Source organism: Aulonocara stuartgranti, assembly GCF_965226115.1.
Source record: "Aulonocara stuartgranti genome assembly, chromosome: 13".
NCBI classification, from domain to species: Eukaryota; Metazoa; Chordata; class Actinopteri; order Cichliformes; family Cichlidae; genus Aulonocara; species Aulonocara stuartgranti.
The window spans coordinates 13,173,282-13,197,743 of record NC_138949.1 but is presented as its reverse complement, the minus strand read 5'-3'; the positions used below and the strand labels follow the sequence as shown (position 1 = coordinate 13,197,743).

Sequence of the window (24,462 nt, the reverse complement as noted above, 5' to 3'; positions counted from 1 at the left end):
ATGGCTGAATAACCATCTCTGGGGTTTACAGAAAATGGTCAGAAAACGAGAAGTGAGCAGCAGTTCTCTAAATGAAAATGTTTTGTTGATGTCTGAGCTCAAAAGGAGAATGACCAGGCTGCTTCGAGCTGACAGGAAAGCAGTAGCAGCTAAAATAACCACACGTTACAGCAAGCACAAGACCAAAGTGGGCGTCACTTCTGTCGGCTAAGAACAGGAAACTGAGGCTACAGTTTGCACAGGCTCACCAAAATTGGACAATAAAAGAAGGAAAAAAAAAAGTTGCCCGCTGGCGAGTCTTGATTTCTGCTGAAACATTTGGATGGTAGAGTTAGAATTTGGCACAAACAACGTGAATGCATGGACCCATCCCGTCTCATATCAAAGGCTCAGAGGTGGTGGTGGTGTATTTTTTTGGGCACACTCTGGTACCAACTAATCCATTTAAACAGCACTATCACGTCAACACGGACCAAAACCTTTGAGTAATGTTTCCAGCACCTTGCCGAATCTGTGCTACGAAGAATTAAAGCAATTCTGAAGGCAAAAGGGGGTCCAACCCAGTACCAGTGAGGTATAACTAATGAAGCTGCTGCTAATTGACCAAATAAACCTGCAACAGCAAAACCCCGATTGTATAGAACTGAACACAAATTCAGCTTTCATGTGCAACTGAATAAAATAAAATTATAATATCAGAAAGATATTACTTTAAATTCCTCTACCACTGGACGATTGAACAGAAACTCTTATCATCAACTAAGCTGATTAAACACATTTATTGTTGAATGAACTCAGGGGAAGTACAGAATATGTCTGTACAGACAGACCAATGGAAAGAATGATAAACGAGTAAGTCGAATGTTGAGATATGCCATTGTTACTCTCAATATCTAGAATGATCTAAACCTAAAAAAGGCAAAGCACAAACAGAACAAACAAAACATTGTGACTGTGCACTTTTTGAGATGCAGAGACAAACAAGCCCACAACCTCCGTTAGAGACCTGCTGTTTAAAAAAAAATTACAACCCCATTATTTGCATTAAGTTTATACAGATCTTACAAAGATAGTACAAAAGAAAAATCCATCATTACAGAAATCACTGAAACCATGAGACTAACAAACGTAGATCTATAAGCAAATTAAATACAAGAGCACTGGGCTGGACAGCAGTAAGGTTGAATACAGTATAAAACATCTGGCTTAGTGAGAGAACCGTCCCATTAAAGTTGCTTAAATACAGAACCACTCGTATCCTACCTTTATCTCACCAAATACGATATATTTAACTACATCCAGTGCTTAGTGGAGACATGGAAATGTTAGTTGAACTGAGATTAGAGTTACTGGAAAAGATGTGTTACCTGTGCTGACACAGACAGTTCAAGCCAGCTCAGAGGTATATTTAAAAAACAAACAAACAAAAACCAAACGAAATCACCTAATCGTGATGCAAAGAGCACAGGAATCAGCAGTGTCATACAATTGTCTTGTTAGTACCATGATGATGAACCTATACGTGGTACAAATACACCAAGATGTGCCCTTCTCCATCAGTCATACAAGTGGAAGATCAGTTAGCGCACATTTATTTTGTCTATGGTTCCAAAAGCTGGTACAAAACGTGTTTTAATATGATCCCATATCATTAAGTCAACAGACAGCAGTTGTGCTTTGCCTTTTATCATAAATGTTCTTCATTTTTTAAATATTTCATAGGGTAGCTCGTAGTGTTGCAATGTTGTTAAAGTATTCTGATTAGAGTTGCTGCGTTTCTTGATCAAATGTGGTCTTTTAGAGCATGTCTATATGCTCACAGACACTTCTGGGTCAAACTCGATTCCTTCACAATCCCCTCTTTCCTATTAAAGACAAGTACGACACAAAAAAAAATAATCTGTAACTGTTATAGTTAAATCTTGCCCATTATTTAGTGTTATCGAAGAAAAAAAAAAAAAAAAAAAAAAAGAACAGTCTACACCCCTAATCTCTCCTCATTGACTACAGAAACTTAAAATAAGCTATCGGCATGATAAAGTGTCTACATAAACATTGACATTAAAGAGGGCCTGACAGGACAAAAGAAGAAAAATGGCAGCCACCTGAACTAAATCTTAATTTCAAGCAACTTACAGGAAAACGTAAACAAAAAGGAAACGAGAACAACGCGTACAGAAGCACAGTCAGCATCATCTAAAACTGACCCGGGGAAGGGGGAACCAAAAAGGCCTTTCTCTCCTTCCTCATAGCTAGACCTTCCACAGGCTCTCAGCTCTGGTCCTTCTGCAGCAACCGTGCAAAGGTTTCCCCCCTTTTTATTTGGAGGCAGCATTAGTAGCAGCATTCCAACTGCAGTCCCAACAAAAGGTTCAGACCCAGAAACTAAGATCATTATCAGTGTAGTGTGCTGAGACATGAATTATCTTCTTCCACAGCTTAAAGGGTGTGTAAAGCATGACAGCGTTAAAAACTCCATGCCTACCAATAAATACATGTCGAAAAAAAGGCTATTTTACAAATCCAGAGATTTTTTTTTTAATAGCTGTACAGTGTCAAAGCTTCCTGGAGTGTTAAGTAGCATTTTTTTCCCCAGTTTTTCAAGGCTTCTATGGAACTGGAAGAATCATGTGAGACCATCTCATCTGGACTGATAGCACTATCTGGCATAAAGGCTGCTCCCATCATCTCATGCGCTCATCTCTCCTAATCTTCTTATTTTCTGAAAACATCTAGTGCAGTTAGCAATTATGGGAGAAATCTCTCCACGTTTTTGAAGCTGCATGCCATACTGCAGTACCTTAGTGAAAGTGGAGCGTACTGGTCCTGTCATTCGGGTGCAATACCAAGGTAACTCCCCTTACAAGACAAGGCAATGATTTCCTTATGCATTAATGTCTTCTTTCCATTGGTCCAGAGAAAGCGACTGGGGTGTGCCTCAGTTGCGTCAGGAGCACGAAGATGTTGCTACCCTTTCGATGCCAGAGTAGATTCCTTCTCCAGTAGGTACACATAGGATGCGGCCTGGCGAGGCCCAGTAAAGGAAATGTGAGAGTCTTTGTGCGACAGTCCGTTTAATTCTTAGTAGACAGGGCAGGGTGCTTATGTTAGTGGAAGGTCCCCCAAGGAGGATGAGATGTTTCGGAGAACCGTTGGTTCAGTTCCTCATTTAATTCACTCATTCAGTGGGCTCCTAAAGTGACTTGGCTTTCTATTCCCAGGTGCAATCATTGCCGCACTTCATTATCAATTAGGCTGTCCTCACCAGACTGAAAGGCTTCATTTAAGCCATTGTCAACACTGATTATTTCCTCGTCTTGTGAGGACCCCTGGCCGTCGTCCTCACCGCTGCCAGAACCAGTCTCATCTGAATTTGGCTCTTGTAGTACCTCAGCAATGTACATTTGCTGTAGGGGACAGTCAGAAATAAAAGAGTATTACAGTTTGGTACTCATCTTTATGTTTCTCTACAAGGTTTTTTGTTTTTTTTAAGGCTTGGTTCTACAGGTTCTACCATATGTGTGTGTTTTTCCTAATTTATCCTTAACTGAAATGTATTGTTAAACAAGAAGCATGCTGATTATACTCCCTTTGTCTCTTCCGTTTAACCTTGTCAGGGTTGTGGGCGGGGCTGGAGCCCATCCCAGCTACTATAGGGTGAGAGGCAGGGTACACCCTGGACAGGATGTCAGTCTGTCGCAGGGCTAACACAGACAACTATTGGCAATTTAGTGTTTCCAATGAACCCATCTCCACTAACTGCATGTCTTTGGACTGTGGGAAGAAGCCAGAGTACCCAGAGAGAACCCACGCAAACAAAAAAAGACCCTTGCCTGATGGTGGAATTGAACTCAGGGCCTTCTTGCTGTGAGGCAACAGTGCTAACCACCATGCTAACACGCTGGCCTACTGATTAACTGTACCCCACTAACTGCATGTCTTTGGACATGCAGGGGACAACGGGAGTATATCTCTTTGGCAATCGTGGTCTTGGATAGGTAGGTTTCTTAACAGATTCTGTTTGATGCATGCATCTTGTCTTCATATATGGATGTGTTTTGCCATCATTAAAAATACTAGCACCTGCCACTGCCACCCTTCAGCCTCCTAACAGATATAGCTACAGTATCAATTTCAAAATCAAGCAAGTTAGATAATTTTGGTTGTACAGCCTGCTGTAGTGAAGTTCTTCACAATCTCACCCCATCCATAATTCATCTGTAAACTAACATTGCTCCACATGCACTGAAAAAGCACAATTGTGCATTAAAACTATATGTTACCCATCTTTGTCCTTTGTTTTTGACTTCAGCTACTAAAGGCTTTGGCAGAGCATCCTGCTTTTTAACAGGATGCTCTGAGGTTCATGTTGACATTGATAAACCACTGAATACATACCGCTGCCTTGTTGGCAGCAGAAGGACACGCTGAGTCTCCATTTTCCGATCCGTCCACAGCCTCTGTTTCAATCTGACAGAGAAAACACACATTGAAAGTAGTTGAGCATGAGACTAGAGTAAAACACTAGAATGGCTAATCAGCATGATTCTAAACAGCAATACGCTATAAAAAGTGACCATCTACCAACCTTGTAGTTGTGAGCGCTGAAATATTTAAAATACCCAAAGATGACGTGACAGAGGCAAATGATGATTGTGATGATCAAAACCACAAATGTAAACATGGATGTTGCGGCTGAAAACCCTGGAGGAAAGAACCGGGAGAGACATTTATTGCACTGGGATCTGTCTTTCATAAATAACACCAGGCATGTGTTAAGGACCAGAGTGGCCTCTAGGTGGAGTCGTCTTCCTACCCGAGCGAACAGTGGAGAAGAAGAGAAGCCAAAACAGGCAGAGGATAGGAGCAGCCACCACTTGGTTTACAGCTCCAGAATGGATCTTCTTGTCCAATTTAGATGGCAGATATGCATAATACATGTTGTATCTGTCTGCTAGGTGTTTTAGCAGCATGTACATCAGCCCTGCACAGGGAACAGAGGCAAGCCAATCAGTAAAGCTAATCCAATTAGGCCTGCCGATAAGCCACTGTATAAAGAACTGAATCACTGCATGCTGTCTGTCCTCTACATGTTTATCCTGCTGTAATTTAATCAGCAAACCATGTTAAAGTGAAACAGGAGCAAGCTAGCGGGGCTATTAAACAGCAGAACTCACCGAAAGGGACTATGATTGGGCAGGTTATGCTGTAGGTCATAACCACAGTGAAGACACACATCATCCAGGCATAAGCTGCCCCAAACTGGAACTCATAAGCCTGGTGCTATAAAGAGACAACAAGCCAACTTAAAACAAACATTTTAACTACCAAATGTGGCTTTTTTTTTTTTCTTTGAGTAATAATCGACAGTTGTTATAAAAAGGTTGGATTACATAGTTTTCACCATTGTATTTCAGCACACAGTACAAACATAAAAGTGGCAGTGAAACAACCGCAATCACACCAGGCGATTTAAAATATTACTCAAACATTTGATCCAATATGAAAATTGTCAGAGAAAATTTTTCTAACTAGTCAAGTATCTCATGTCAGCAATACTCCAAAAGCCCAAGACATTTATGTAAATATCTTTTCACATTAAGAGCACTGCACATAGTGCATCTACCCTTCTGTGCCCTTATTCCCATCATATGGTCTCACTAACCCTTTTGACATTCTTTCTGTCAGCTGCAGAGCGAGCCAGACAGAGGCGGATCATGTACATCAGTAAACCAGGAATCCTCAGCAAGTCCATGGCATTACCGATGAATGCAGATGCTATGACATAGTTTACAAAGAAGGCTCCATTGTCAGGAAGGAAAACACACCTAAAAAGCAAAGAAAAAAGAAGCAATCATCAAAAATACTAAAATGAGCTTTGAAAATTATTGCAGGATTCAGTTTCATTACAGATTAATTCAAGATGTTTTTGGTATTGCTAAAGGACTGATATAAATATTAAATACATTCAAATCACATACTGCTCTATATATAATAGCATAGCACTGTGCCGTACACTACTCACTCAAATCTTATTTTAGCTTCCTGCAAGAAACTTTTGTCAAAAAGCCACCGGAAGAAAACATCCAAACTGCAAAGAAACAGGAAATGAAATTAATTATCTGAAATATTTCAGATGCTTGTACTGCTGGGCAGCGCAAAATAAAAACATACTTTACCTGGTGAGTCCAAGAGAGGGCAACAACAGGACCATAAAGATCAAGAAAGTGTAGCATTTATGCATCGTAGTCCTGTTTTCTCCTGACCTATACAACCAAATAAAAAGGTGAACACATTAATTTATGCAATACACCAAATCACTTTAAACTTAAAATAAAGACTACATAACTCAAATACTGTTGACCGCAGAGAATTTAAACCGTACCGGGTCCAGTGCCTTTCGAAGAAGGCAGAGTAGTAGACGACAGTAGGAAGTAAGGCAGAGAAAGACCACAGGAGGAGGGTGGGGAAGAACTGGGTGATGATTGGATTCTGAGGAACAGATCAGACAGACGAGGATATGTTTATGTAACTAAACAGGTGAATTCATGTGCTTCTGTATTAGGATGCAGACTTGTTATGCCTTGAACTCAAATGCTAAGAGAAAAACATGAATATGCTTATAACTTAAAATTTAATCAAGCATTCAAATTTTGGGACGCTCACATTTAAGTACTCCACTGGTTTGGTAACATTGAACTTGTCCATGGTGGAGATGATAATGGCAGGAGTGGTGAGAAAGAAGAGGAGGATGAAGAGGATACTGTTGATTAACAAGCAGCGGAGCCACCACTTCAATCCTCCCAGTGACAGATGATCCCTGTGGGATAAAGGTTATACAGCGGTTAGACTGACACAGTCTGATGACCTGCAGTTACGGACACAGCTGGCTGGTAAACTGATACTGCAGCTTAAAAAACAATAGCTCATCTGGAGTGAGGTAGTATTTTTTTTGAAAAATGGACTCATTACATCCCAAGCAGCCCTACTGTGGTTTTGCTGTGTGGGGGTGTTGTGTAGATCTCACCCCACTAAGCAAGCCACAGTTGCTTAGTAGCAGATGTGCCTTGGCTGATTTTCTTAGAGTAGAACGGCTGATAAAATAAAACCTCAGTTTTAGTTCCCTTCCACCCACCCTGTCTTTGTGACTTCTATTTCACCCAGAAACCTTATTATTACTTCCCCACATCCCGTCGCCTTATATGGGTAAGTAATGGTACTGAATCAAATTAATCAGTTAAGAGCGTTATGAATAAACAGTTACGAACAGCAGCAGCACTTGTTACTTAAATGTGTTCTTACCAGTAAACATTTTGTGGATCAGGGGCATAGGCGACGGTCCATTTTTGTGTATGCAGTTTGCCGCTGAATATAGAGCTTCTGGGCTCACGACGGCACTGACAGCCATGACACTTGCAGGCATTGAAGTCCTTTAAAATTCTGGGAACAGAGATCGTTGGGTAATGAGCCAAAGAGCTTGTCAGTTCAAAAACAATGCAGCAGACACATATACATTTATTTTCCCATGAGGGTAAGCGTACGTACATTGCAGCTGTGCCTTCATCCTCAAAGGTGACAAAAGCCATTCCTAAAGGTTTCGAGTTGATCTTCTCCCTCTCCTTCCTGCATTGTTCTTTTAAGCTTGCCTCCAAACGGGTATAGAAGCTCACTGCCTCTTCCTATGAAAGACAAAAAAAAAAAAAAAAAAAGTGATATTTTTTAATGGTTTACTGGGATACACTGGGATTACTGTGTGAATGGGTGGATGACTGAATGTGTCAAGCGCTTTGGGGTCCTTAGGGACTAGTAAAGCGCTATACAAATACAGGCCATTTACCATTTACCAATGTGAAACTGTTGCATTTAACCAGTAAAAGCCATTTAGTGTGTTAAGGGGTTACACAGTCCCATAGCTTCATGAAGGAGCAGTGGAAAAACCATGAACTTTTAACCTGATCAAAAAGATTCAGTTCATACCCATACCTATTCAACTGATCTCACTACAGAGTCCACACTTCATACATTATGTTTCGACATAAGCTACACCAGTATTAGAATGCACTGTTTTAAGGTAAAGTTATACTCACCTGTTCACACCCTTTAACGATACAACAGCACAGGTGTCCACAGGGCTTTGGGTTGACCATGGTAATCTTCCCCTGTGTCTTCAGGTCAATAAAGAATTTCTTACTGCGTTCTGTCTTTTTCCTGAAATTAACGCATCAGCAATTAGGATTACTGAAGATCTTCAAACACGCAAACACATATTTGGTTAAAACATTGTTACCTTTCAGTGCTAAGATACATCAAATTGGCTACATCGTAACAGAGACGAGTTTCCAGTACACGACAATTATATGCCTTCCTGTGAACCAAGGGCAGAGAAGGAGACAAAATGAGTCCATTTTAAAGTACAACGATTCATAACACATTCCTTATATCAGCACAGGGACTTTTCAAATATTACAATAGCATCTGCAAGTCAAAATACCGGGGACACATATACAATTGCAGTTAATACTGTTTGGTCAGGTAGGATCTGAGCCAAACCACCCCAATCTCAATCTTAAACCACTGTGGCACGTGTCTTACTTAATTCTGCTCATCTGCCTTCTATTACGGAGAATTACACATACAGTCCTGCCATTGTCTGATCCTAACCTTAAAAGCCATGACGATGCAACTCTTAACAGAAAAAGGAATGGTTCTCATCTAACTTAATAGAGTTACTGCAAAGCAGCCATGACACCAAAGTACTGTACCATTTATATACACAGATAAAGTCTCATTATAGTTAAAATTAACCGTGGAGCTGGGGGCAAAATCCTTACTCAAAGTGCTGGTTTATCTCCTTTTCTTCTGCATATTTGGAGATCCCATTTATGAATAAAGTGCGTTTAACCTACATGGAGATGAAAAAAAAAGCGACAATCACTAACACCACACAGACTGACGTGTATCCAAACATGGTTTTCTGAAACCGTGCCACCCACCAGGTCATCCTCCTTGTATTGCATTTTGGATGTGTGCCGTCTCATGCTGTACACCGTGAGTAACAAGTAAAGAAATGCAAAGATGGTGTGCAGCCACAGTAGTGCGTTACTTGAAAAACAGAATGTAAAAAGGATTTGATTAGTGGCACAAAGGGAAGACCCAATTAACTTCTTTAATAGCATTTTATGCTGTATAAAAGGGACGCTCCGTTACTCACTCTGCTCCGAGATTTCCTATAGTGGTTCGCCCAAAACTATAGGCATTGTTTTCTGTGGAAAGAAAAAGCGAAGCAAGAGAATCACTTGATTGAAAAGCAACCTCTGCACAGAACACAGCAAGGAAATGTGGAAAGTGGTTTTAATTGGGAGAAAAGTAAAAGGATCATTTTTTTTGTAGGAAAAAGAATCGTTTGACTACTGACCTTCCAAAAATCTAAAAAGTGCTTATACCCTAGTAACCAATTACCTGTTAGTTTAGCAAATGACTATCCTCGCACAAGTGAAAGAACATAACTGGTAACACACAACATTGGTCTGCAGTAACATATAACACCAACAACTGCATTGGTTCTGTGCATTATAGGTTTTCTAAAACAGTCACAGAACTGCGCAGATCTATGCAGCAGAGAAGGTTGTCAAAAGGTCAACCCCGCCCCCCAACAAAAAAAAACCCCCCCAACAAGAACCCCAAATCAGAATAAAGATAAAATACCAAAAACCAAAGGAAAAGAAATAAAATAAACAAAAGCAGCAAACTGGTCAAACATTTAGAGAAAAACTATCGTAAATATTTAAAATAAAATGTAGCCTCTTAAATGTTACTCTTATTCACCTAGCAGATTTCCAGAAAAGTTCACTGGCAAGATGATGCCAACAGAGAGCACGCCCACCACTACTAACAAGCCAATGATGTGGCGCTGAAAGGACAAGTAATACACTGCATCGTCACCGCACTTTTCCCTTATCTCGTCTTCCCTTTAGAAAGAAAACAGGGGACACCTTGATCATTATTCAGAACAAAGAAAATTGCAACCTTTTATATAAAATAGACTTTAAAACAGGCTGACTCACTTGATCCGGAATATAGAAGTTAACCAATCGCAGAACCCCTAAAGAAGAACAGCACATATTTCACAATGTTGTACCAGTTTTCTTGTTTTATTATTGTTACTATTATTATCATCAAGATTATGCAGCAGCAATAGCACACTTACTGTGTCTCTATGATCAAAATCCACCGAGCTAGAGACTGATGTGAGGCGCTCATAGCGTTCATGCATGTCAGATGTAGTAGGAGAAACCATGCTATATGAAAAAGACAACACACAGCATTTGCATGACATTACACAACTACCCAACATCACCATATACCATACAAGGATATTAGCTCTAGCTTTCAGGACAAAGGATAAACCTTCAGTGTGGCAAAGGTAATGACACAAAGCAAACACGCTGTGAAATGATCTGAAGAGATTGACCCAAGGTAATGCTGTGTGTGGTTCACAGCAGATTTAAGGTGGTAAACCAGTAAACCTCAGAAACAATCTCTGCAGCCACATCTCATGCAGTGTTAGGAGCTAAGCGCTACAGGTTATTTGCACCGTTGCTGTCAGAATAAATGGTGCAATAAAAATGACACGGCAGAAACCATTCACAGAGGAAGAAACAGAAACAAAGCAACAATCCAGAGACAGACTTGGGGAGTTCTTCCAGCAGAGCCATAGGTTGTCCTTGCTAAATCTATTTACTTTATACGAATTTAATGCATGCCCCTGAGAGGAAATGGCAATTGATTTTACATATATCATTATGAAGAGAACTCAGACTCTGCTGGAATTATTATTTTACTTAGAGTTCAATACTACTGTAAAAGATGACGTCACCCGGGATTCTAAGAAATCTGATGGAATGAGTAAGGAGCCTGACGCTGGAAAAATCAGTCCTCTTGCACATGCCAGGTCTAGTACACAGGTTACACTGTAGGTGCTCCATGTTAGGGCCTGTCTATGAATAACCACAGATCAGGGAAGTATTACCTTTCCCCGCAAGCATCCTGTGTGTCTTGCTCATGCGGTGTGCTCACACAGAAGAAGCCCGTGCTTCATAAAGAGGTCAATACACAGATTAGCAGACAAAGATCCGATTAGGACAGTGAGAGAGGACAGGGACACCCAACGGCAAAAGCATGAGAGCGACAAAGAGAGGAGAATGAGTCGGAGCCTGGTGCTAGGAAATGCCTGAAGAAGGAAAATGCCAAACCATCAAGAGTTTTAAAAAAAAAAAAAAAAAAGAAAGAGGAAAAACACGAAGAAACCAGTGTACCCTGAGCAGAGAGTAATTATGAGTAAGACGGTCTACAGAATGTCAAAAGGAAAGAAGAAAAACTCAATGATAATGAGAGATAACATACAATTCCTGTTCTTCCAGACGACTGTAAAATGTATCCCTTTTTCTTCTATAATAAAAAAGAAAAAAAAAAGTAAATCAAAGCCATTCAGTTTAGTTAAGAGGAAATCACTCTGTTGGGGAAAAAAACAAGGGAACTGGTTTAGAGAAAATCTGGGTAGGCATATTACACCACAAACATACCAATGAAGGTTTCTGTTCACACTAGGATACATTATCCAGCCATACACACGTGTTCAGGACCTGGGCCCTGTTTCAGGAAGCCGGTTTAGAAAACTCAGAGTGAAAAACGATACTCAGGGTTGAGTAACCCCGAACTGTCCAACTCGGAATATTCGGTTTCAGAAAGGCTGATAACAAGTAGTTCAATCAACGCGGAGTTGCTTTAACCCCAAGTTAAACGCGCGCACGAGGATACATAAAGCCCTGATTAGTGGAGCACAGATTAAGCGAGTCACCATGGAGACGGAGGGAAAGAAGGCGCGGTCAATGTATTTTACAGCGCTTGAGGCCGAAATTCTGATGGCAGCATATGCCGATAACATGCAAATTTTGCGGAAAAAAAGTAACACAGCCTCAGCTGCAAAAGAAAGGGAGCATGCATGGCAAAACATAGCCAACAGAGTCAATGCGTGAGTGTTAATTTAAACATTGATCTAGGGATTTCCACCCATTTAACACGTTATTTTATTATTTTTTATTTTATTTTTTTATTTCATACATTTTATTTTGTGATGTGATGTGAGCGCAGGTGCAACCCAACAGGCCCCAAACGTTCCTGGCAGCAAGTAAAAATGAAATATAAAAATATAGTCCAAACAGGTAAGGTGTAATTGTATTATGAGCCATAGTGCTTGGTCTGTTTGTCCGATGTAAATCAATTGCAGTTAGAGGCTACATTAATTTTCTTTCTGTAAGCACTTATTGAAATTATCTGAGCACATTACAAGTACATATTTGCTTACTCTGTATGCTCAAATGTGACCCGTTATAGCCAACAGAAAAAAAAAGCGGAGGCCCGAAAAACAGGTGGAGGTCCTCCACCACCACCACTCACAGAGGCTGAGCAGTTGGCTTCCACATTTGTGATAATGTAGGCAGCATCACATATGATCTTCACAGTGCAGAGAACACAAATTAGCATCCATTACTATAATGAAATAATTTGTTAGTTTGAAATGCTACAGGGAACTATGTACCTGTACATTAATGCTGTGGAAAGACTTCCTGTTCACATAGTCTCCTTCATTTACTGAAGGAGCAATGATTGGAATGTGAGTGCCATCTGTACAGCCAATCACGCCTGGGAACCGTGAAAATAAATGTAAAATTTAAGTAGTAGTCCAAGTATCACCACATCATGAATTAAGTTTCGTTCATCCTGATACCTGCAATTTTGTGGCATCCCTCTTTGATGAATCTTGTGGGTCTATGACCGGGGAACCACAAACGAGTACAGGAGACGTTTCAGTGCAACTGTAACATTCCTGACTGCCCGACAGACGGTAGCCTTGGAAACGTGCTCAGCGTCACCAATATTATACAGAAAGCTCCCGTTTGCAAAAAACCGAAGTGCAATACAAATAATATGTACAGAACTGAGAGAATGTCCGCGATGTGTCACATGAGCAATATTAGGCCTGAAGATGTTATTCAAATAAATTATAGATTGTGCTGAAAAACTGTAACGTTCACACAGAAAATCATCAGGAAATGATAAAATGTCCGAACACGCTCTAATCACTCTCCGGAGAGCTCTGCGGAGAATTTGGGCTTCAACATCTACTGGCTCTTCAAGGAAGGGGCACGCCATGTCTGACACTTCCTACAGTCAGGTTTCTGACAAAGAGGCGGAGAAAGTCAGGGTTAGTTGAAGTAAACCTGCTAGGGGGCAGGTTAGCTTCACGGAGTGTCGTCATAGTAACTCACTCAGAATTAATCTAAACTCGCTTTGTGAAACCGAAAACCCAGAGTTTTCGTTAACTCAGGGTATACTTACTCAGAGTTTGCACTAAACCGGCTTCCTGAAATAGGGCCCTGGGATGTAGTAACCACTTTGTTTTTGCAGCTGTAACAAAACATTCATCATATGTAATCCCCGTTTTTGATTGTCCAACTTTCCTGGAGAGGTAACAGCCTCTTTTCAAAACATGAAAAAAAGACAATGATCTGAAGTCAGCACAGTGTCGTGGGACAACAAACTACATTTCCTGTCTGTTACAAAAGTGTTCCATGCTGCCACCCCCCTCCCATCCTCCCACCATGCTGCAACCTCATCCTCTGCTCACATGCAGCTGCAAAAATAGTCTAGCTGCAACATCACACAAACACAGCAGGGGGGACATGGGTAATGGAGCACTGTGTCATGTAGTTCCCAGAGTTCACAGTCAAAGAGGTCTGAATTCAGTCTCTTAATCAGATCCATTTAATTTTATGGTGTAGCCCTAAAATCATTCTTTGTTAATAGGCATCTATTTGGCTGCTTCCAAAACTTTTCTAGTTAAGCATCCTAATTTATCTGGCAATAATACATCATCATACAATAGCATGAACTACAGTCTTCCGGGCTTAGATGTGGACATTAATGTTGATGAACTAGGGGTACATAAAGTACCAATAGTTTAATTATTTTTTGCTTCTTTGTCAATTTCAGGCTTTTTCCTTATAATGTCAAAGTGGATAAACTATGTATTGAAGTACAAACCATCACATGGCAGACTGAAAGGGTGCTTTTCAAGGAAAAAGTGCTGAAACTGACTTCCTGTCTGGGCTAAAATCTTCACGATGTCTGCTTCTGTCAGAGGAATTAGCCTCCTCTTCGGGGTCAAAAAACATCCAAAAGGAAACGATGGCAGGACTTAAATTACGACCCTTGTAGGGCTAAATGATATAATTAATATTTTTACAAACAAATCAATTCTCTGTTTTCAGGCCTAATCTATTAGGTTATTTTATTATGATTAAAATTAGTTTAAAAAAAAAAAAAAAAAAAAAAAGCTTGAAAACTAGTTTGAAAAGTTGTAAAATGTAAAAATCAAATCAGCAATCCTGCGGAGCAGGTGTGTCAAACATAAGATCCAGGTGCTAGAATTGACACGGCCCAATGGAAGGCTGGAAATGTGAAAGATGGCAAAAGGTTTTGGACTTTTATCTCCATTTTCAAAGGTTTTGCAGCTTTTCCTATTGATAGAGACCTCCCTTTATTCACGATAAACCAAAGGGATTAAGATACACAATTATGTGACAATAAAGTTTCTGTCTATATAAATCTTTTTTAAACAGACATGCTGTTGAAATTTTACTATTTTTTCCTTATAGAACCACATTTCATGAATTGAATGTGTAGTTATATATCTTTACACTGATAGAGTGAGCCAGACACAGTATTACACTCGGAGCTGGGCCAAATGTCTAAAGGTAAATAAACCGCAGATAAAGAAAGCTGGATACACAGCAGAGTCAAATCTCTTGCAAATTATCCAGTTAATCCGTGCCCACAAACACACATAGTCATGATTTCACCATTTAAAAAAAGGCAACATTACAATCCAACTGTGTACACGGATAACCAAAGTCTGGCAAAGTCCTAAGCTGCTCACACCTACGCTAACAAACAAGCCTTGCATGAAACTTTGGTCCAAACCCCAGCAGAAAAATCAGGCTTGCTGTTTGCCATTTGTAAAGTTACACCTAATTTAGTATAAATATTTGGTGCATAAAATATAGCATAACCATACCAGTATAAATAATTTTGTAGTTAAATAAGTGTAACACAATGAGTAGGTTAATAATTTAAAAATCTGTAGTTTAGAGAACGTGGTAACAACTCAAAGTTCAACCCTGTGAACAATGTTTTCAGTCTGTTTTATCCACCAAAAGGTAATGAATATGTTTTTCAGCTCTGAAAAACATGAATGTTTTCCATTATCAACTACATTAAATACTAGGGGTGCAACGATACACAAAATTCACGGTTCGGTTCGATACTTTGGTGTCACGGTTCGATATTTTTTCGATACAAAAAAAATGTTCATGCATTTTTAATTTGTCATTTATTAAAATTATAAATATATATTTTAACTCAAAAGTACAGTTTTTAAATTTAACCCTAACCCTTGTGCGTGTTTTTTTATTTTGACAGCGAATGCGCACCTGCGGACCACTTATGTGCAGCCCTGGTTATTTAGCTCATCATATTGCAGCCACAGAAATTCTTTTGTCCATGAAACCATAAAGCTGCACTTTCTTTTTGCCTTATAGTCTGATTTGTCATAACTTCTCCGTTTTGTGGTAAGCTTTTCTTTGGCTGTCACTTCTTCGCCCTGACCTGTCTTATTTGGCTCAGCAGAACTGAAATGCTTTTACACACGCACTCACATAAGCTCAGCGATTCTCTGCGCGATCAACCTCTCACATGTTTAAGCTTGCTGCGGGAGATTTCACTTGTCATGTTTGCATAGTAAGCTAACGATTAATAAGACCATGTCAGAGGAATTGGTGCACAAATTATCATCACTCACAGATCAGTGCTGTCGCTCTCTATACACAGTTCGCACGATTGCAAAGTGAAAGCAAAAAAACAAGCGCAAATTCAAACGCGACTTCAATATGTCACATATTGACAGTGGCTCACCGATGCCAATGACATAATTACCCAGCTACATTTCTGAAAGAATGCAAAAGCATTGACATATATTTTTCCTACAATAGCCCGACGGGCAGGGCAGAGATAGATTTTGGTAGCCCGACTGAAAAAATCGCTAGCTCCGGGACGTCGGGCTAGCGATATTGCAAGCTCTGTATCTGATTGAGGAATCACTCATCTTTGGAAAAGAGAGTTTATTACAGAGAAATGTCTCTTTCCAAAATAAAAGCTATACTATCCGCTTCTTCTGGGCTATATTCTCAGCAGCATATTAAACAGCTGTCTAAATGACTCGGCTAAAGTTAGTAGCATGCTTGTTGTTTTGGTCTTTGCACTAGGATGATGTCGGCGTAAATGTGCAGTCATATTGGTTGTGTTCCCACTAGTGCTTTCAGGTTAATCTCGTTGAAATAACCTTAACGCCACAACACGGCAAATCTCCGTTAACGAGCTACCGCCGATCGCTCCGTGCATGGGGCTAGACGGCCAACACGTTCACGAGCTAACTGCGCTAACACACTAGTTCCCACCCATGTAATTGAGCATTGCGTGGCACATCCAACATACTGTTTTACTTTAGTCCATGACTCGCTTACCTTCAGGGTCATACTCACATGAAAACCAAAATAATTCCAAACGCCAGATCTGAATGAGGTTCAATTTGCCTGTTGCAAGGAGAGCTTAACTTCTGTCTCGCTAGCTTGCCCTGCGCTCTTCCTTCTGACTATGCTGTCTGTGTTGAGCGCTCAGTGGATCTGCGCTGGACAGTGCAGCCTAGGCGGAGTAGTCGAACACAGATTCACTGAGCGCTCAACACAGACAGCATCGTCAGAAGGAAAATTGATAAAATAAATTACAAATGTTGTATTGTTCGATACATATGCGTACCGAACCGAAAGCACTGTATCGAACGGTTCAATATCAATACGAATATCGTTGCACCCCTATTAAATACATATTTTTAGAAGACCATCGTAATACCTGGTTACGTCATCCAGAGATATGAATAACCATTACCAATCATGTTAATCCATTAAATGTACGATAAAATGAGGTTAACAGCTTTGTTGCTAGACTGGTCCAGTCTAGCAGACCAGTGTGTTCTTATTACCTTTCGGCATCAGTCACTAGAGCGAGGCGCCCATAGTCCCATGCCACTTTTCTCAAGATAGAGAACACAAACAGCAGACCCTAAAAGCACAAGAGAAAGAGCAGGTTAACACCTTCAGTACCTTTATTTACATTACAGGGACCTACTGAACTAAAGTTGCATAAGTGCTTCGGGCTATTTATAGTTTAAAAACACTTTCCTGGAACTATTTTTATTTCAGTTCTTAGAATTGTAATGACAACACAATACACAATATTAAAGAGCCCACATGTGATGATGAGGATAGCATTATTTATGCCTTACGTAAAAAGGTGCTCATAAATAGTAATGTTATGGTCCATATGAGTGACAGAAGTACTCACCAAGAAGCACATAAAGTCAAGGGCAAGGACAGTAGGCACCCCACCAAAGGGCAAACCCTGGAGTACAGTACTCCTAATTCGAGCAGAGTAACACATTTCCGTAGATTTATTGCGGGATGGTGCCGGCGATGTTCCAATGCAGTTCACTGTCACCCCCCAGAAGGTTAGTATTAAAATCAGTACCTTGTACATCACTGCAGCATGACAAGAACCTGTAAAAAGAAAGATTAATTTTAATTTATTTATTTTTTTACACAACTACATACACTGAAATCATCGGTCACGCCGTCCGTCTATGTCAGCTACTTTCAGAAGACGACATCAGTGTCTGCATACCCAGTAAATGATCAGAAATGGAAGGGGGACAACCAGAAAGGCCCTGTCACACAAGATAATGTCATTTTATTTCCCATTTTAATGACCGGCTGGTGTTTCCGTCATGTCAATAATCACATGTTGGAGAGGCAACTTCTGACCGCACAACAACTGAAATCCTGCTTTTAAAACATAGTACACTTTCTGTTCCCTCTTTACAGACACTTTTGGTGTTAATGACACATATTTAACTTTGTACTGAATTCATGGGAAACAACTGTGGTAAGCACAAATTATACTCTGCGCATCTTGGCAGTCAGCTAGCAGACATTTCCTTTTCATTCCAGCAACAGTAAAGAGACCAACACTGTAATCGCACGAGAGAATTGTTTCTAGACAACATCAAAGTCAGCGTTTACGTCATTAACATGAGTCCAGTCAGGCTTAAAAGATCTGGCCTACTGGGATAAGCCTACCAGTAGCAAAATTTCTCTAATCCATTTCAGAAGGAAACAAACAGCTGACTTAAAAATCTACTTAAAGGATAATGATGAAAAGATACTGACATGTTTAAAAGTCTGAGCGTTATAATGAATTATGGGAGAAGTATTTCAAATCCCAAAAAGGATTTTACTACAAACATTTCAAAGTGAGTTTAAGTTTAGCTTAATTTTCCTCTCTAGCACACAGAAAAATGATGGATTACTTCAGACTACTTAAGGTAAATATTTGCTGACCCAGAAAAAGGATAACATTTGTCTGGAAATAAAAGTAAATTACTACTACTGTATCAAATATTAGGGCCATCCTAATAAAACACTAGCCATCCATTCAGTGCTTTTACCCTCTGAGACTTTAACATATAGAAGCTCTGGACCCACCATGCTACAGAGTCGTCATATAAATGTAAAAGTATTACAGCATTCTGGCTGGCAGGGAGGACACAAAACATCATTTTTAAACCTAATTAAACAGGGCAACACATTTAGAAGACTGGTTATTTCACACATACTAACCAAAAAGCTGTTCTGAGAAGAGCTGGAGAGGGCGTTTTCATAGTTGGACTGCTATACTTGTGCCCTTCTACCCACTATTATCAGCAGCAACCACAATGCTGCTCATCTGCCATAACACTAAGTCATTTATCCGCTCCCTGGAATGCTGTGACTTCACTCAAGAGGGACGTAGCCGGAGCTGAACAATACGCCGATAGAGACCACAGAGTTCAACTGGACCGGTCTCAACCCAATGAGGACACAACGCACATGCCCACGGTACATTCAGCAACACTGAACCACTGCAAAAGCAGACACCAGCAACTTAAGTATATCAAGAAGAACATACTGTAAGACCTGATACACACATTATATTATACATTATTTGTGATAGTAAGCCTAACAAATCAAGTATTAATTGGATTCTAGAGTGATGTCATCCACCATAATATACAAATCCCACAACTGTATAGATTTACACATCTGACAGTTTAACCAAGTACCGAATGTATTTTGTTATGTAATGTAGTTTAAAATAATCTGAACTCATCCAGTTGTGGGTTGAATCAAATATTGTTGGAAAATGCAAAAAGTTGACAGTTTTTAAAAAAAGCTTTGAAGTAGAAAGTTGTTGTTTTTTAACAATACAGTAAAACTGCAATAAAGAATTTTCTTTTTATGCTTATTTTTGATTATACTATACTAAAAAGGTATTTTGGGGTTAAAAAAAAAAAAATGTTTTAATGGTGTTACTAGGGGTTCACGCCTGCCTGCCTCCCCCACACACACAATATTTTGGTCGCTACCGTCATCTTGTCTCCTTAAACCTGCTTTCTTACCCAATTATCTGCATTCACATCACACTGAGGTGTCTGTAAACATAACTTCCCTTCCATTTAGTATTTCTTGTTAAAAATGCATTGACTACACACTGGAATTTCATTGCATTACGTTTCTTATCAAGCAAAAAAAGACTGATGATTACGCCGATATACATATTTGAAGTGCATTTCTACATTGCCTCTAGAGACGTCAAAAGTAAAAAGAAATATTAACTTATCGACAAATGATCATCAAACATCAAGCATTTTATGTGTATTAATTGCTTTTAAATGGATTTTAATGTCTGAACGCATTGTAACAGATTTTTGGCTATAACAGTTGTGATTGATATGGAGAAAGGATGTGGCGCTCACATGTATTCCATGAGGTCATCGTCTTAATCTTTATTTTCCACCTTCCCTTTACTGTAAACAGTGTGTAACATTAGCTAACACCAGCTTAGGAATAGAGTCTGTGTACATCGACCAGCAGCTTCTTCACATTAGCACAGTGAAACTTGTGGTTGAAAGTTCAAAGGATCAGTAGCATCAGTAATAAAGTGCTTGTGTTCTGTAGAGAACATACAGTGTGGACATTTCTTACAATGATAATGCAAGGTTACTTTTTATTTCATGAAATCCAAAAAACCCCAAACAAAAACAAAACTATAACTGGCGCAATTGTTTCAAACCCAACATGTTACTTAGTAACCCAAGCCATTTTACAATCTGCATTAGGAATGTGCACTTACTCATCCTTGCAAATCACTTCAAGTCATAACCTAGCCCATCTATTCTGTTTAGGATCTATGCTCAGATATCCCATGAAGTGAAGTTCAAATATTGGGCACTGTGAGGGCCCAGTTTATGTTTGATGGTTCATGGGTGAACTACTAATACATTTTAGAGTGCAGCCTTCCTTTTAATGTCAGTATCTTCCCTAATGACACAGTATTTTCATCTGCAAAAACAGAAAATTTCCATCCCTATGATTAACAAGTACAGTACTGCTTCCTATTCTCTCTAAATATACCTTTGGCAACTGTGGCCAAAGGGCAGCATTTTAACTTATCTGTATAGAGCACTCTTTCCAGACCATCCTGTGTTGTTTACAGACATATGCGGTTTTTTTGCTCTGCCTCACAGGGATATTTTGTTTGACAGCTCTACTGCAGACATTTCCTTCAAATTTGTTACTCATATGAATGATTCAAAGAAAACAGAAGCCTAAAATTGCCTTTTTAGACCAAAACTTGCGACACCAATCAATAATAAGAGTTCCGTTTTTCCTGCATGGAGTCATTTTTGGCACAATTTGTTAGACCCAAAGCAAATCAGCTCCATTGTAATAATGTTTTAACCAGTTTTATTAATATAATGTATAGATTTCAGTCAAATAAGCAAACAATGTGTCACCACTACATGGTCCTTCCAAGCCAAACATTTAACATTGATATAATTTAAGCAGAAGACATTGACTGAAAGAATGACAGATAAATAAACTATAATGAAGATGATATACAACCTCAAACTTAATCCAAAACCTGGAGGTTTGTTTAATTTTTGTTAGTAAAAAAAAACTAAAAACGAATTATACTTGGAATACACAATAAGGAACTTTAATTTGCAATATTTCCTTAACCAATAAACCAATGAAATTTTCATCAAGGGCTGATTTTTCTTGCTTTTGGATTGCAACTAACATCAAATCCAAAGAGCATTTGAATTACTTAAAATTTGAACAGCGCCATCACTGTGTGATCATAGCATGACTCAGCGTTGCATAAATATTGTACAACCTTTCCACCTGACGCTAGTTGTCATGGTACCATCAGTCTGGCTTGCTTCCTCCAACTACAAATATGAGGAGGGTGAATGTAATGGGAGGATAGTCAAAGCTTTTCCATCTGAAGCTCGATGAAAATTCACTCTAGACCATTTGTCGCAGCTTAAAAGAAAGAAAAAAATTCTTTGTTTCAATTTCTCAGATACTATAGCCATTTAATTAGTCAGCAATAATCACAGGAAAATCTCTACTGCAACAAATGAAATGAAAACAGACAAACAGACTTCCTAATTCAATTTGATGCCTTAATACAGACACATACGCACACCCTTTTTTTTTTTTTTTTTTAAAGGCCACATTCATCTTAATGCACAATGTTGCAAAACTCTCATATTTTACATGTATAATTAGCAACAGCACACATATTTATGCCATTACCGCATGCAAGTCATTTCTTCTTTAACCATCCTAAGTCAAATATTTGAACAGGCTTTTTTTTCCCTACCTGTGCTTTAAAACACTGGGTTAGGTCGCAGATTTGCAGCTGTCAAGTAACACTGGCTTACTTTGCCAGCTAAATATAGTGAAATATAACACATGGTGGACACACATGAGGCGCTTGCAGGAAGCTGAACTGGTTTTGGTCAACTCACAATAAGTTGCTATGACATGTGACTTGAAAAAACAAAAACTGTTATTTCATTTGTATTTTTTTACGAGTGTTGGTTCAAAGCAGTCACCTTGTAAATTATTTCCTGGCGCTCATAACAGCAGCACTCAATGTATACAACCAGTGAACAAGTACTTCTTATGCATGTCATTCCAACTGACTTTCTGCCATCAGCTTTCAAACACTGCGTGATAAACTTATCAGCAATGTGAAACTGGAAAAACAAAGAATCCGTGCACACCCTGTAAGAAAACTGCCAAGGGAACCTGGCAGAGACAGCATTTCCACAACTGCTCATTTATTCAAACTCTACTTTTGAATCCACTGATACTTTTTCCTCTTTGTGATCAAAAAACCTCCTTTACATTTTAATGAATTTGTGCTCTGCATTAAGACAATTATCAGACTTCACAAGAGCTTTCCAATAACGTTGATGGCTGATAATGCAGAATTGCATCTATTTGAATTGTTAGCCAGTAAATCATTGACAAACACACAAAGGCTCAGCTTTGATTATCACAGATTTTGACAATGTCAGGCTGATTTCATAATGTCTTCAAGCATTAAGTTACAGTGAAAATGCATAAATTCAATAACAAAGATAATTTGCTATCCTAATAAAACTAGACAACAAATTGCAGCTGATGCTATATTATAGAAGACTACTACACAGTACAACCGAGCCTTAAGAGTTACATAAATCCAATGAAATGCATTATGCCTGTAAAAGTAATCCAGCTACTGTAATTTAATTCCAATTTAAATAAAAATGAAAGGAGGCACATGTTCCAATCTACTGAATTCACTGATAGGACAGAAAATCTGTTTTTAAAGTTGTAGTGGTTGTAATGAGGTTTAATGCAAAGGGAAGGTTATCCATTTCAGTGTCATTATTAATTCAAGACTGGGCAGCTGGATGAAATTTAAGGCATCCATTTGCATTCAGACTGAAAGGTGCTTTTACGTATATTTTTCATATTTATGGAAGCAAGGCCTGGCCAAAGAAAGGCTTGTATTTCACAAAGCAGTTAAAATAAGGCATTTAAGAAGGAGAAGAAAAATGGAAGGGCCCTTTGTTTTGCAGCTTATATGAAAACGGTATCAGTGGCAACATGTCAGAGGTATACTTTTTCAAAGGTTTTCCCCATTTATGCTTATTCATGCTATTGCACCACATTATGAGCAAACAATACGCCTGGTAGCAGCCTGTGCTTTCCCTGTATAGGCTACGCACAAGTATAGCATTTAGTTTTATATCCAAGCTACCACCAGCCATCAGTTCGTGAAGAAGCCAAAGTCAGAAGAGCCAGTAGATTTTAGCTTTTTACTATGATGCAAATCCCAAGACAAAGCGATTAAAACCACCTTGATGGACATCCGAGTAATGTTCGGAATTATTGATCTTCTATTGATTAGCTAAACCCTTGTCAAACTACTGCCTTTGAACACGCAGCTTAATGTCACGACTGCAAATTAAAGCTTCATTGTCCAACGCCTCCAAGCACAAGCAGTCTCTGCGTAGCCATGAAATTATAAGGAACTCCAAATATTCTTAAAAGCTTTTATGACGAACACTCTGGCATGTCTCCATTGATCCACCAGATCGTGGAAAAAAAGAAAAAAAAAGATCATTAAGAAACTGGCTTGGTCTTGGGCGTGTAGTGCGAGAAGGGCAACTGAAATAAAACCAACCTTAAAGCACATTTTTTAACAAAATAATAACTATCAACGAGGTTAATTTTTGTTTCATAACTTCCATGAACTGTGTAAACAACCAGCTCTCAATACAGCTGAGGCTAGTTAGCCTGACGCTAATAGTAACTGCATGTTTACCCTTTTATTGTTTGACAGGAGCTTACGATGGGCTTTCGATACTGTAAACGACAAAGTAATATTTTTATTTTTTATTTCTGCGAACTGCTGGTATAAGTTTACTGATAAGAAAATCAACTTACCTTGATATGCTACGCAGAAGGGACAGAAACTTTAACAAATTGCTAAGGTGAGCTAGCAATCAATTCAGCTAACGTAGCCCCGTAACGTAGCAAATAACAGGTGGAGAGTGTCCAGCATTTAAAGACCGTCGACTGATTTCGACCCAGTGACTGTGTGCCCACCAACAGCCAGCTGGAAGTAGTTTGTCGAAGTGTCAGTACTAAGACAAAAGTTACTATCACCGTCTGTGAGCCGGTTAAACAACTATCGCTAACCCAACCAGTTACACTGGAGGCAGCCCGGGTTGGAGCGTGTCTTATGCAGAAGTAGATCACATAGGCATAGTCTCCATAAGGGAGCGCTTCACCGTGTAGCTTCTATTCTGTTTTATTTCTACAATTCCGCTGGCGCCTCTCTATGACG

General features: G+C 39.3%; 1 protein-coding gene across 3 annotated transcripts; it reads right to left on the bottom strand.

Moving 5' to 3' along the window:
* Positions 1 to 760: 760 nt before the first annotated feature.
* On the bottom strand, positions 761 to 24,431 carry LOC309720663 (CSC1-like protein 2). Of its 3 annotated transcripts, none has more exons than XM_082557775.1 (24): positions 24,060 to 24,431; positions 17,518 to 17,729; positions 17,156 to 17,235; positions 11,404 to 11,448; positions 10,208 to 10,298; positions 10,065 to 10,102; positions 9,826 to 9,968; positions 9,212 to 9,263; positions 8,994 to 9,102; positions 8,832 to 8,902; positions 8,288 to 8,365; positions 8,088 to 8,208; positions 7,546 to 7,679; positions 7,303 to 7,440; positions 6,667 to 6,820; positions 6,386 to 6,492; positions 6,180 to 6,266; positions 6,026 to 6,091; positions 5,666 to 5,828; positions 5,178 to 5,283; positions 4,817 to 4,984; positions 4,589 to 4,704; positions 4,399 to 4,470; positions 761 to 3,407 (listed from the first exon to the last, which is right to left on the bottom strand). In XM_082557775.1, the coding sequence occupies exons 2-24, from the start codon at positions 17,707 to 17,709 to the stop codon at positions 3,228 to 3,230; spliced, it is 2,511 nt and encodes an 836-aa protein (XP_082413901.1). In that variant the 5' UTR covers positions 17,710 to 17,729; positions 24,060 to 24,431; the 3' UTR covers positions 761 to 3,227. The 3 variants fall into 3 exon arrangements, with proteins under 3 accessions (XP_082413901.1, XP_082413900.1, XP_082413902.1); XM_082557774.1 differs by lacking the exon at positions 11,404 to 11,448 and adding an exon at positions 11,030 to 11,092; XM_082557776.1 differs by lacking the exon at positions 11,404 to 11,448.
* Between the last annotated feature and the right edge of the window lie 31 nt (positions 24,432 to 24,462).